At 41.6% G+C, this 13845-nt stretch overlaps 1 protein-coding gene across 1 annotated transcript; it reads right to left on the bottom strand.

Moving 5' to 3' along the window:
- Nucleotides 1-4305: 4305 nt before the first annotated feature.
- Nucleotides 4306-9973, bottom strand: cckb (cholecystokinin b). Its single transcript, NM_001124611.1, is given in 4 exon segments — nt 4306-4716; nt 8243-8401; nt 8718-8838; nt 9930-9973. Coding segments are annotated over 3 exon segments (417 nt in total). The 5' UTR covers nt 9930-9973; the 3' UTR covers nt 4306-4579.
- Between the last annotated feature and the right edge of the window lie 3872 nt (nt 9974-13845).

The raw sequence follows: 13845 nt of genomic DNA, 5'->3' as shown, positions 1-13845 counted from the left end.
GGGCTCTTTAATGCTCATAGGGCTCTTTAATGCTCATAGGGCTCTTTAATGCTCATAGGGCTCTTTACATGGAAATGCCCTTCTTTGAAATTCTCTCTTGGACATCTGAACCATTATCACTGAATCATTTAATCTCACGCCATGTACCACCAATGTAGGCCTATTGCGGTGGTTCCCAAACTGTGGGTCGGGACCCACTTGTGGTTCGCAGAAGGTGTCCATGTGGGTTGTGGGATGACTTTAACCACATGTTTTAATATAAACATTTTCAGGATATAAAAACCCTTTCAGTGTAAACTTAAATTACTAAAACCATGTAGAAAAGATAATGGAGCTATATATTTTTCAATAATAGCCTATAATCTTTGAACATTTACAATCAACAAAATTGCAGTTACACCATCAGGCCTCCATTGATTTTGTTATGTTTGAGCATAAGAACAAAGCATTAGCCATGTACAATCCATAGAATTGTATGAAATGATCTTTTAATCTGCAAAATGGCAGGATGTATAGGATTGCAGGAGATTAGCTATGAAAGGGCAGAATGTTCTCTCCACTGCCTAGATAATATTTTTTATTTATTCTTTGGTCTGTGTATGTTTTTCCACCTCTCAACCCTTATGATGGACTGCGACTCGAAATACGCCTCAATTGGTGGGTCAGGAAGCAAAAAAGTTTGGGAACGTCTGAGCTATAATACCCATTGCTGAATATCTATTATAGCAGTGATGTGCTGTACTTCTGTCTATTCTTCTACTTGTCATGGACTACTCTCTGTCCTGAGGTGAATAAGTGAATATGTTCTTCGCATTTCATCTCTGTCCATTTCTCTTCATTCCCTCAGCTCTGTCAATATTTACCAGATATGTACCGGTTCTCTGTCTCAGCTCTGTCAATATTTACCAGATATGTACCGGTTCTCTGTCTCAGCTCTGTCAATATTTGCCAGATATGTACCGGTTCTCTGTCTCAGCTCTGTCAATATTTACCAGATATGTACCGGTTCTCTGTCTCAGCTCTGTCAATATTTACCAGATATGTACCGGTTCTCTGTCTCAGCTCTGTCAATATTTACCAGATATGTACCGGTTCTCTGTCTCAGCTCTGTCAATATTTACCAGATATGTACCGGTTCTCTGTCTCAGCTCTGTCAATATTTACCAGATATGTACCGGTTCTCTGTCTCAGCTCTGTCAATATTTGCCAGATATGTACCGGTTCTCTGTCTCAGCTCTGTCAATATTTACCAGATATTTACCTGTTCGCTGTCTCAGCTCTGTCAGTATGTACCCGTTCTGTGTTTAGTGTGCTCAGGAGATAGTCTGGTGATTGTCTTATTGATGGTGGGATTGGGTTATTGATGATGTGATTTGGTTATTGATGATGGAATTGGGTTATTCTTTGTCACATCTCTGTCAAAATGTACCCCGTCTGTGTTTACTGTGCTCATGAGATTGTCTCTAGATTGTCTTATTGATGATGTGATTGGGTTATTGATGATGTGATTTGGTTATTAATTGGTTTATTTATTAGGAAATGAATGAGCAGTATCTGTTTACACTGCAGTCATTACTTTATCTCCACCAGTTAGAACACCAGCGTTCCAGTCACTTTACAGTCTATCTCCAACAGTCTTTATCTCCACCAGTTAGAACACCAGCGTTCCAGTCACTTTACAGTCTATCTCCAACAGTCTTTATCTCCACCAGTTAGAACACCAGCGTTCCAGTCACTTTACAGTCTATCTCCAACAGTCTTTATCTCCACCAGTTAGAACACCAGCGTTCCAGTCACTTTACAGTCTATCTCCAACAGTCTTTATCTCCACCAGTTAGAACACCAGCATTCCAGTCACTTTACAGTCTATCTCCAACAGTCTTTATCTCCACCAGTTAGAACACCAGCGTTCCAGTCACTTTACAGTCTATCTCCAACAGTCTTTATCTCCACCAGTTAGAACACCAGCATTCCAGTCACTTTACAGTCTATCTCCAACAGTCTTTATCTCCACCAGTTAGAACACCAGCGTTCCAGTCACTTTACAGTCTATCTCCAACAGTCTTTATCTCCACCAGTTAGAACACCAGCATTCCAGTCACTTTACAGTCTATCTCCAACAGTCTTTATCTCCACCAGTTAGAACACCAGCGTTCCAGTCACTTTACAGTCTATCTCCAACAGTCTTTATCTCCACCAGTTAGAACACCAGCGTTCCAGTCACTTTACAGTCTATCTCCAACAGTCTTTATCTCCACCAGTTAGAACACCAGCATTCCAGTCACTTTACAGTCTATCTCCAACAGTCTTTATCTCCACCAGTTAGAACACCAGCGTTCCAGTCACTTTACAGTCTATCTCCAACAGTCTTTATCTCCACCAGTTAGAACACCAGCGTTCCAGTCACTTTACAGTCTATCTCCAACAGTCTTTATCTCCACCAGTTAGAACACCAGCGTTCCAGTCACTTTACAGTCTATCTCCAACAGTCTTTATCTCCACCAGTTAGAACACCAGCGTTCCAGTCACTTTACAGTCTATCTCCAACAGTCTTTATCTCCACCAGTTAGAACACCAGCGTTCCAGTCACTTTACAGTCTATCTCCAACAGTCTTTATCTCCACCAGTTAGAACACCAGCGTTCCAGTCACTTTACAGTCTATCTCCAACAGTCTTTATCTCCACCAGTTAGAACACCAGCGTTCCAGTCACTTTACAGTCTATCTCCAACAGTCTTTATCTCCACCAGTTAGAACACCAGCGTTCCAGTCACTTTACAGTCTATCTCCAACAGTCTTTATCTCCACCAGTTAGAACACCAGCGTTCCAGTCACTTTACAGTCTATCTCCAACAGTCTTTATCTCCACCAGTTAGAACACCAGCGTTCCAGTCACTTTACAGTCTATCTCCAACAGTCTTTATCTCCACCAGTTAGAACACCAGCGTTCCAGTCACTTTACAGTCTATCTCCAACAGTCTTTATCTCCACCAGTTAGAACACCAGCGTTCCAGTCACTTTACAGTCTATCTCCAACAGTCTTTATCTCCACCAGTTAGAACACCAGCGTTCCAGTCACTTTACAGTTTATCTCCAACAGTCTTTATCTCCACCAGTTAGAACACCAGCATTCCAGTCACTTTACAGTCTATCTCCAACAGTCTTTATCTCCACCAGTTAGAACACCAGCGTTCCAGTCACTTTACAGTCTATCTCCAACAGTCTTTATCTCCACCAGTTAGAACACCAGCGTTCCAGTCACTTTACAGTCTATCTCCAACAGTCTTTATCTCCACCAGTTAGAACACCAGCGTTCCAGTCACTTTACAGTCTATCTCCAACAGTCTTTATCTCCACCAGTTAGAACACCAGCGTTCCAGTCACTTTACAGTCTATCTCCAACCGTCTTTATCTCAGCAGGTAGAGAGAAACAGAACAGACAGAACACAAACCAAGCAGAACATAAAATAAAGGCTATTTATGATTTGAGTATTTTCCAGATTCCTGTGTTTTCTCATCTTGGATTCATGGTATGATATTCCAATCAAGTAACAGAACACTTCACTGTGGTCTGTCCTAAGATACTGTATCTCCAAACACTCTTTCATTTTCAGTTTAGTATGTAGGCCAACATTCCGATCGGGCACAAACAGGTTAACCTAATCTTTCATGTTATTTAAACATTTTGTCAACTTAAGCAATTGATATAAAAACCAGATTGAATTGGTAACACATCAAGATCTACATTTCCCTATATAATTTCAACTTCAATTTCAGTGACTGGGCTTGATGTTTGGTAAATCTGCCATTCAATGATGTTGGTCAACAACACACAGTAAATATGCATCACAACGTGATGCTGAAGTCTATTCCCTGTCGTTTGTTGTTGCACACCAGTTATGTCAGGCAGTACTGTTGTTCACAAATGACATGTTTTTAAGTGAAGGGGGCACAGCTGCAGCATCTGCTAGTTTTCATCCTTTTAATCAAAGTCTGATTCAGTCCTGGGAAACCAGGTGTGTGCACTCTGACCAATCGTTGCACTTTAAAAATCAGTAAATTATATTCATTGGTTAATTGAGAGAACTGAAAAGCAGCAGGACTGGAGTCCTAGAAAAGTGAGCTCTGTGTTCTACCAGCTTTATGTATTATAATGAGCCACTGCTCACTGTTTATATTTCTAGTTTAACGTCTTAAGGTGATACCATGAGGATATTATGTTATTTGTGTGAGTTGTTATCTGTGCATGCATGCTTATGTGGGTGTGAGCATGTGTCTTTTGGAACTCATTTGTTGAGATACTGTTCATTCTTAACTTTTATTGATCCAAGTTAATCTCATGACATCATATATATTTTTCCATTAACACCTGACCTTTTTCCATTCCATTCAATTCCCTCCAAAACCATAAACAGACAGAACACCAGGAAAGAAAACCAGAACTTTAAAGATTTCCTGAAAAATGTGGCATATGTATATATTGCATCATGTAGTGTTTACAAACAAATACAGAATAAATATACTCTTATCGGGGGACATTGACTGAGTTTGTTGTTTTCTTGTAGAGAGTGACTACTTTTTTACAAGGAGTACTCGTACTCTTCTGCACTGCGGCGGCCGAAGTCCATCCACCCATTGTAGTCTCGGTCTTTTATACGATGGTTAGCACTGAGACCGCTAGCTCTGCTGTTCACTGTTGAGTTCTTACGGAGAGAACCTAGAGGGAGGGAGGGACAGAGGAAGCAGAGTGAGAGAGCTATAACCCCTGTCTATCTTCTACTGGCGTGAGTCTTTGTGGGGGGTTGAACAATTTGGCTACCCCACACGCATGCAGAGACATACTGTATCAACAGAAGCTCTGTGGGAATGTAATTTATTAGCTAATGAATTATCCAGATTGAGAGTAGGTGACATACGACATGGCTAACACTGGAGATATCTGTCTGTGATTTTTGGACTGGCGTGTGAACTATGGTAATATCAATGGTGTTCGTGTCACTGGGGAGCTTTTAACACTCCTCCCACGCCACCCACATATATATACACACACACACACACACACACACACACACACACACACACGCGCGTGCACGCGCACGCGCACGCACATGCACACGCACACACACACACACACACACACACACACACACACACACACAAACACACACACACACACACACACACACACAAACACACACACACACACACACACAGACAGACAGACACACACATTCACTGTAGGAGGTGTAAATGTCAAGCATGTTACAGAGAGTCTTTCACATGCTTCCTGTGAGCCAAGACACTTCACAGGTCTCAGAATGATCTCTCACTCTCTCTGTGTGTGTGTGTGTGTGTGTGTGTGTGTGTGTGTGTGTGTGTGTGTGTGTGTGTGTGTGTGTGTGTGTGTGTGTGTGTGTGTGTGTGTGTGTGTGTGTGTGTGTGTGTGTGTGTGTGTGTGTGTGTGTGTGTGTCAGAGGCCAGTGTTCTAAGCCCAACCCTCCGTCTGATTATAGAATTAATAATAGTCTTTACTAACAGGGTTCAGAGCTGCAATATCATGCCCCTCTTGTTCCATCTCTTTTTCTCCCTCTCTCTTTTTTTCTGGCTTGTTCTATTCCCTCTATCTCTTGTGGCATAATAACAGACTAGCTGTGTAGGTTGTGATTTCATGGTACAAACTGTGAACATGAACTTTTGAAACAATAAAGTTAGAATTGTTGGCTTGTTGCTTTAAAGGCCCAGTGCAGTCAAAAAAATAGATTTTCCCGTGTTTTATATATATTTCCACACAATGAGGTTGGAAAAATATTGTGAAAATTATTATAATGCTCTTTCAGTGTAAGGGCTGTTTGAAAAGGTTTCAGCTTGTTTTGGTGGTATGGACTTTTGGCCTTCAATGGGGACACATTGCCTGGCTACCCAGACTCCTTGTTCAAGCCAAATGCAACGCCACGTCCACGGACTTTAGTTTCTTCTTCACAGTAAGTATGGATCTGAGTACGTCCTGACCCTTCACCGAATACGAGCACATTTGGGGCCGTGTAAATGGTCCAGAAACCAATGGGTTGGACCAGAACCAGAACACACGTAGAAGATTCATTGTTGGCTTTGATACTCTGATTGGTTGAAGACAATCCGATCGATGATGACTTTGTTTTGTACAATGCCTCTCTTCACCACAAACAACTTCATTGGTGGCAGCCTCAGACTAAAGTATGTAGCGAATGACAGAGCAGCGGAACAATTTAGTGTGAGTCGTCAGGCTAGGTGACATCACCATGTGGTAAATTAGTTAATGGACCAATAAGAAAGTGTTCCAAACCTTTCTGCCAATAACAGCTAATTATCTGTTGTCCCTTCCCTACTCAGACCAATCCAAACATTCCTAGCAAAATTATTGCTTGAGAAATGTCCCTTTGCAAAGAAGCTATTTTTTAAAATGATTTTTAACCATTTAATTAAAGACAATAACAGTAAGGTACTTAATTGTTACCCAGAAATAAATGGCTGCATTGGACCTTTAAAAACGTCTTCAGGATCGGTAGGTCCCCTGTCCAATTTAAAGTAGTGATTACAGTGAAACAATACCATGCTATTGTTTGAGGAGAGTGCACAGTTTTGAACTTCAAAAGTTATTAATAAACAAATCAGGCACATTTGGACAGTATTGATACAAAATTTGGAACAGCAATGCAATGGTTCATTGGATCAGTCTAAAACTTTGCACATACACTGCTGCCATGTAGTGGCCAAAAAAATCTATATTGCACCTGGGCTGGAATAATACATTATGGCCTTTCTCTTGCATTTCAAAGATGATGTTACAAAACTTCTTTTTTTTTTACGGTTGTTTTTTTCTTTGTATTATCTTCTACCAGATCTAATGTGTTATATTCTCCTACATTCCTTTCACATTTCCACAAACTTCAAAGTGTTTCATTTCAAATGGTACCAATAATATGTATATCCTTGCTTCAGGGCCTGAGCTACAGGCAGTTAGATTTGGGTATGTCATTTTAGGCGAAAATTGAAAAAAAAAGTTTTTAACCAATGAGTTTAACACGTGAACTCAGCAATTATATATTTCTCTCAGACGGAAGTAGTGAATTCAGATTGTTTTGTGAACTTTATCAAAAACAGTTGTTGAAGTGGGCACTTACATTTTCAACTGCTTGAGTATAACAACACCTCTTACAGAATACGTCTAATACTAACTCATTAGATAGACTGTCTTCAGTAGCCCCATGGTGCTATCTGTCCACATGTCTTCACCATGCTGTTCTCTGTCTGTTATCTTCTGAAAGGAGGTGTGTGTGTGTGTGTGTCTGTGTATGTGTGTGCGTGTGTATAACATCACTCAGACAGAATATCTCAAGCTCAGACAGAATATCTCTACAGCTGTTGACAGCAGTGTAAAAGCCCTGACTGAGATCTTCTCTGATCCTGTCACAGAACAAGTGTCTTTATAGATCCTGTCACTGACAAAGCAGAGACAAGGAGATGGAACGAAAGCCAAAGACCGGAAAGATATACACACTCACAAACGTACATGTACAAACCACCAAAGCTTTTCTAAACCACCAGCCATTTAGACCAAACAACACTCTCACTGTAATAGAGGTCAGAGTGAAAGAGAGAGGGAGAGGTCCTAAATGGACTTTAAAAATTACTTGAAGAGAACAATGTGAGCTTTATTCATCTTCTCTCTTCTCTCTCTCCCTCATACCATTCTCTCATTCTCTCTCTTCCCTCTCTCCCTCATACCTTTCTCTCATTCTCTCTCTTCTCTCTCTCCCTCATACCTTTCTCTCATTCTCTTTCTTCCCTCTCTCCCTCATACCTTTCTCTCATTCTCTTTCTTCCCTCTCTCCCTCATACCTTTCTTTCATTCTCTCTCTTCTCTCTCTCCCTCATACCTTTCTCTCATTCTCTCTCTTCTTTCTCTCCCTCATACCTTTCTCTCATTCTCTCTCTTCTCTCTCTCCCTCATACCTTTCTCTCATTCTCTCTCTTCTCTCTCCCTCATCTCTCTCTTTCCACTCACCCTCAAGCCTCTCTCTCCTGCATGTCTCTCTCTTTCTTTTTCTCTCTCTCTCTCAATCTCTCTCTCTGTCTCTTACACGCACGCACGCACACACGCACGCACGCACGCACGCACGCACGCACACACACACACACACACTACACTCACTCACTCACTCACTCACTCACTCACTCTCTCACTCACTCACTCACTCACTCACCCTTCCGTGAAGAGATGAGTCTAGCCAACAATTCACTGAGGTTGGCTCTGGAGTCTCCGTCTTCTTCTGCCGTATATGGTACGGTATTGTCCAAAGGGGCGGAGCGTGTCTGTCTGAGGCGTGGCTTGGAGAGGAAGTGGGCGTAGGCTTCAAGACGTGCTATCAAAGGGAGTACGAAACACCTTGTTAGCTTTTGTCTACTGTCTTGGGGTGGTTGGTGCAATTCAATGACATAGGTAAAAATATTATGATAATAATTGATTGATATAATCTGTTATTGCTAGTGCGTCTTTCTAGAGCCCAAGGATTGTCGTAAAAAGCATAAACATTCATCATATCATCAGGACACCAGTTTGAACAAAACGTATCCATCAGTTCCATTGTACCAGGAAAGATACATCAAGCTCAGCTAAAGCATTTGAACGTATTAGATTGAAATGTATTTGACATCCAGATGTGATCTCCCTGTTCTTACCTTCAGAGGAAGGGGGCATGGCAGGGTCGCCCTCTTGGAGGGGGGGAGAGGACTGGGGTCGTCCCAAACAGCTAGTGGACAGGACCACCAACAGAACACACACACACAACCCCGCCGTCATCTGGGGGAGAGAGAGGGGAAGAGGGGTAGAGGGGAAGAGGGGTAGAGGGGAAGAGGGGTAGAGGGGAAGAGGGGAAGAGGGGTAGAGGGGTAGAGGGAAAGAGGGGTAGAGGGGAAGAGGGGAAGAGGGGTAGAGGGGAAGAGGGGAAGAGGGGTAGAGGGGAAGAGGGGTAGAGGGGTAGAGGGGAAGAGGGGTAGAGGGGTAGAGGGGAAGAGGGGAAGAGGGGAAGAGGGGAAGAGGGGTAGAGGGGAAGAGGGGTAGAGGGGAAGAGGGGTAGCGGTGAGAGGAGTGGGAGGAGAGGAATGTGACATAAAGGTGTGAATGGTTAAACTACTTATTTTGTCTGTCGGTGAAAAGCAAGACACCCCTTCACTCATTTACTGGAAGTCTTGACTTGTTCATCCCAAAGAGGCATTAGTGATGTGATGAGGTTATTGAAATGGTCTGGAGAGACTTAGGAAAACCTTTTCCTTCTCTTTCACTCCTGATCTGTTTCTTCCCTCCCCTCAGAGATCTCTTCACTCATTAAATCAGAATATAACTGAATGACTGAACTTCTTGTCCAGATTATTAGTCCAAATAAAATATGCTACAATAGAATATAAGAGAATATAATAGAACGTAGACTAAAGTGATCCCTAAAAGATAAAATGACACAAATGTGTGGCACAGTAATTGTCAATCTGAATGAATGATAAATGTTGGCAGTCTGTAAAGTGGTCTATGGGAGACCAGTGACCTCACTGTCAGCTGTTCCCATCACTAAACCTACACTTCAGCTGCAACACTTCAACCAATCATTTACATACACTTCACCATATCACTCATTACACACACAGCAGTCCACGCTACATCATTTATCTACTTGATCAAACACAACCTAACAAGAAAATATAGCAATTGGATTAATGAAAAAATAATTCAGTTAAAATATTGTTCTCCAGAGATCTTGTACTTATTCCTGACTCAAGAACAACTACATCCAATTTGGTAATTCATTTGTTCTCAATTAACTGAATAAAGGTAGAGAAATATAGAGAAAATCACTCACAGAGCGGGAGAGAAAAGGAAGGAAGAAGTGCTGTTCTTACCTTGAGGAAAGAGAGTCCTTGTGTTGGAGGAGTGTTTGAGAGAGGGATGAAGGGACTTATCCGCTCAGAGAGAGAGGCACCCCTTATATACACCCCAGCTCTCCACCCAGTCTGTGTGTGTGTGTGTGTGTGTGTGTGTGTGTGCTTAGTTTTGTGTCAGCTTTTACCTCAATGATGAGTCAGTGTGTGTGTCAGTGGGTTTTCTCAGCGTGTGAGAGCTTGGTTATGCCCATTAGGTCCTCTAGGGGGCATTACCTACAGCGGGGCAAAAAAGTATTTAGTCAGCCACCAATTGTGCAAGTTCTCCCACTTAAAAAGATGGGAGAGGCCTTTAATTTGCATCATAGGTACACTTCAACCATGACAGACAAAATGAGAAAAAAAATCCAGAAAATCACATTGTAGGATTTTTAATGAATTTATTTGCAAATTGTGGTGGAAAATAAGAATTTGGTCACCTACAAACAAGCAAGATTTCTGGCTCTCACAGACCTGTAAGAGGCTCCTCTGTCCTCCACTCGTTACCTGTATTAATGGCACCTGTTTGAACTTGTTATCAGTATAAAATACACATTTTCTATAGGATTGAGGTCAGGGCTTTGTGATGGCCACTCCAATACCTTGGCTTTGTTGTCCTAAAACCATTATGACACAACTTTGGAAGTATGCTTGGGGTCATTGTCCATTTGGAAGACCCATTTGCGACCAAGCTTTAACTTCCTGACTGATGTCTTGAGATGTTGCTTCAATATATCCACATCATTTTCTTGCCTCGTGATGCCATCTATTTTGTGAAGTGCACCAGTCCCTCCTGCAGCAAGCACCCCCACAACATGATGCTGCCACCCCTGTGCTTCACAGTGGGATGGTGTTCTTCGGCTTGCAAGCCTCCCCCTTTGTCCTCCAAACATAACGATGGTCATTATGGCCAAATAGTTCTATTTTTGTTTCATCAGACCAGAGTACATTTCTCCTAAATGTACGATCTTTGTCCCCATGTGCAGTTGCAAACCGTCCCCATGTGCAGTTTCAAACGGTTTTGGACCAGTGGTTTCTTTCTTCCTGAGCGGCCTTTCAGGTTTAGTCGATTTAGCACTTGTTTTACTGTGGTTATAGATACTTTGGTACCTGTTTCCTCCAGCATCTTCACAAGGTCCTTTGGTGTTGTTCTGGGATTGATTTGCACATTTCTTACCAATGTACGATCATCTCTAGGAGACAGAATGCGTCTCCTTCCTGAGCGGTATGACGGCTGCGTGGTCCCATGGTGTTTATACTTGCGTACTACTGTTTGTACAGATGAACGTGGTACCTTCAGGCGTTTGGAAATTGCTCCCAAGGATGAACCAGACTTGTGGGGGTCTACAATATTTTTTCTGAGGTGATTTCTTTTGATTTTCCCATGATGTCAAGCAAAAAGGCAGTGAGTTGGAAGGTAGGTCTTGAAATACATCTACAGGTACACCTCCAATTGACTCAAATGATGTCAGTTAGCCTATCAGAAGCTTCTAAAGCCGTGACATATATTTTTTTAATTTGTCCAACCTGTTTAAAGGCCCAGTCAACTTAGTGTATGTAAACTTCTGACCCACTGGAATTGTGATGCAGTGAAGTATAAGTGAAATAATCTGTCTGTAAACAATTGTTGGAAAAATGATTGTGTCATGCACAAAGTAGATGTCCTAACCAACTTGCCAAAACTATCGTTTGTTAACAAGAAATTTGTGGAGTGGTTGAAAAACGAGTTTTAATGACTCCAACCTAAGTCTATGTAAACGTTCGACTTCTTCTTTATCTCCCCTCTCCTTTCTCTCTCCCCCACCATCCTCCATTTATCTCTCTCTCTCAGTTGATTGGATGGGAATAAGAGGGATTAAAGAGACTCATTGATCACCGTGGTGACCTGATCAATCATTAGGCATTGATCAGCTGTCTCCGGTTAATATCCTTGTTAAGGGAACAACGTTCTAGCGATCTATGAGAGGGTTTACAACGCTGTCACAGAGAGAAAGTCTTCACTTGTCTTTTCACTGGTCTCCTCCAGCTCCAAGGAAACTTTCAAGCCATTGTTAAATGTCCCTGAATCTTATATTATGATACCATTACCACAGATTAAGCTTGTCAGCATGTGGACTGAGAGTCTTTCTCTTATACTTCCTCCTTCTCTTTTTCTCATATTTCTAAACTATCCCTCTTGCTCATTTGCTAAAGACACACACTCTCTCTCTCCCTCTCTCTCTCTCTCTCTCTCTGTTCCAATCTCTCTCGCTCTGTTCCAAAGCCTGTTCCAATTTGAATTGATTATCCCTCGTGTGGGTGGCGTAGGAGTTGTGTGTGTTAACATGGGTATGTGTTTGTGTAATAGCATAGTTCCGTGCTTGTGTGTGTGTGTGTGTTTGTTTGTTTGTTTGTTTGTATCATAACGTGGTTGTGTTTGTGTGTGTGTGGTTGTGTGTGGGTGTGTGGGATTGGATCCATAGCAGTGTCGATCTTTATCATTTTTTTATGGCAGGATAGTCTGATGTGTGTGTGTGTGTGTGTGTGTGTGTGTGTGTGTGTGTGTGTGTGTGTGTGTGTGTGTGTGTGTGTGTGTGTGAGCTTGGTGTGTGTGTTTTGTCTGAAATGTTTTTGCAAATGTGAGAACAGCACATAACTTGTAAGGACAGCACATAACTTGTAAGGACAGCACACAACTTGTAAGGACAGCACACAACTTGTAAGGACAGCACATAACTTGTAAGGACAGCACACAACTTGTAAGGACAGCACATAACTTGTAAGGACAGCACACAACTTGTAAGGACAGCACACAACTTGTAAGGACAGCACACAACTTGTAAGGACAGCACACAACTTGTAAGGACAGCACACAACTTGTAAGGACAGCACACAACTGAAACCAATGTGATTCAGTACTTAAATAAACCTACTGAAAGAGGTGTCATTTTATGAATAGAGTACCTTTTGGGTCATGTCAATTAGTAAATATATATATATATTTATTTAACCTCATTTTAAAATACTGTCATTAAGAGCACATGTTCAACTTTATAACGAACATATTTTCCCATCTCAAGAAAAAATGCCAGTGACAGTTAAAGGGTTTAAGTTTTCATCTTTAATCAGTGCTAACTCCCCAGGCAACAGGGGGAATTGAAGAGTGTTGTGCACAACAGGGAGGGACAAATGAAAGCCTGGGAATGTTTCATTTCTAGCCTGCCTATCTATGGGTAACGGGGTTGATGTGTGATGATCGACACGCTCAATTTCCCATCACAAAACACTAGAAAGTAGCCAAAAAGAGTGGAACCAGCTCACCTGCTTTAACTCTGATGTGACTATTAGATGTTCAGTGTTTCTTTCCATAAAAATATGTACAAAGAAAAGGAATTATTAAAACAGTTCACATTACAGGGTCGACCTTAGACCTAAGGGAAACATTTTCATCACAAACCGCTTTAAAGCAGCAATCAGCATTTGTAACTCTAACAAAGTGACTCCCTAACCCTGTTTCGATAAAAAGCTGAGGGATGGGGCTGAAGAAATGTTCCCACTCTCAAATTCATAGACAGAGCTACTGTATGGATGCAATGACTGACCAAAATATAGTTTGAACCATGTTTTGAGGCTATATAGTGTTTGTTTACATTTACATTGTTTACAAACATTGGAGTAAAACAAACTGATATTTTGGGTTCTGATGGGGTACGACAATTGATCTAAGCTCATGCGGCATTTCTAAGTTATTTTCTTCAAGAATCAATAGGTACTTATCATAAATGTATAAATCCCAAACTGTATGTAGCAACAGCAACTGCAGATTGCCCCTTTAAATAAGTACAAATCTTCAGAGATTACACTACCGTTCAAATGTTTGGGGTCACTTAGAAATGTGGAAACGGGCAATTTTTTTTAT

This window comes from Oncorhynchus mykiss, chromosome 18 (genome assembly GCF_057628025.1).
Source record: "Oncorhynchus mykiss isolate SJ-2025 chromosome 18, ASM5762802v1, whole genome shotgun sequence".
NCBI lineage: Eukaryota > Metazoa > Chordata > Actinopteri > Salmoniformes > Salmonidae > Oncorhynchus > Oncorhynchus mykiss.
The sequence above is the reverse complement of the archived record's forward strand: the minus strand, read 5'-3'. Positions and strand labels throughout refer to the sequence as shown.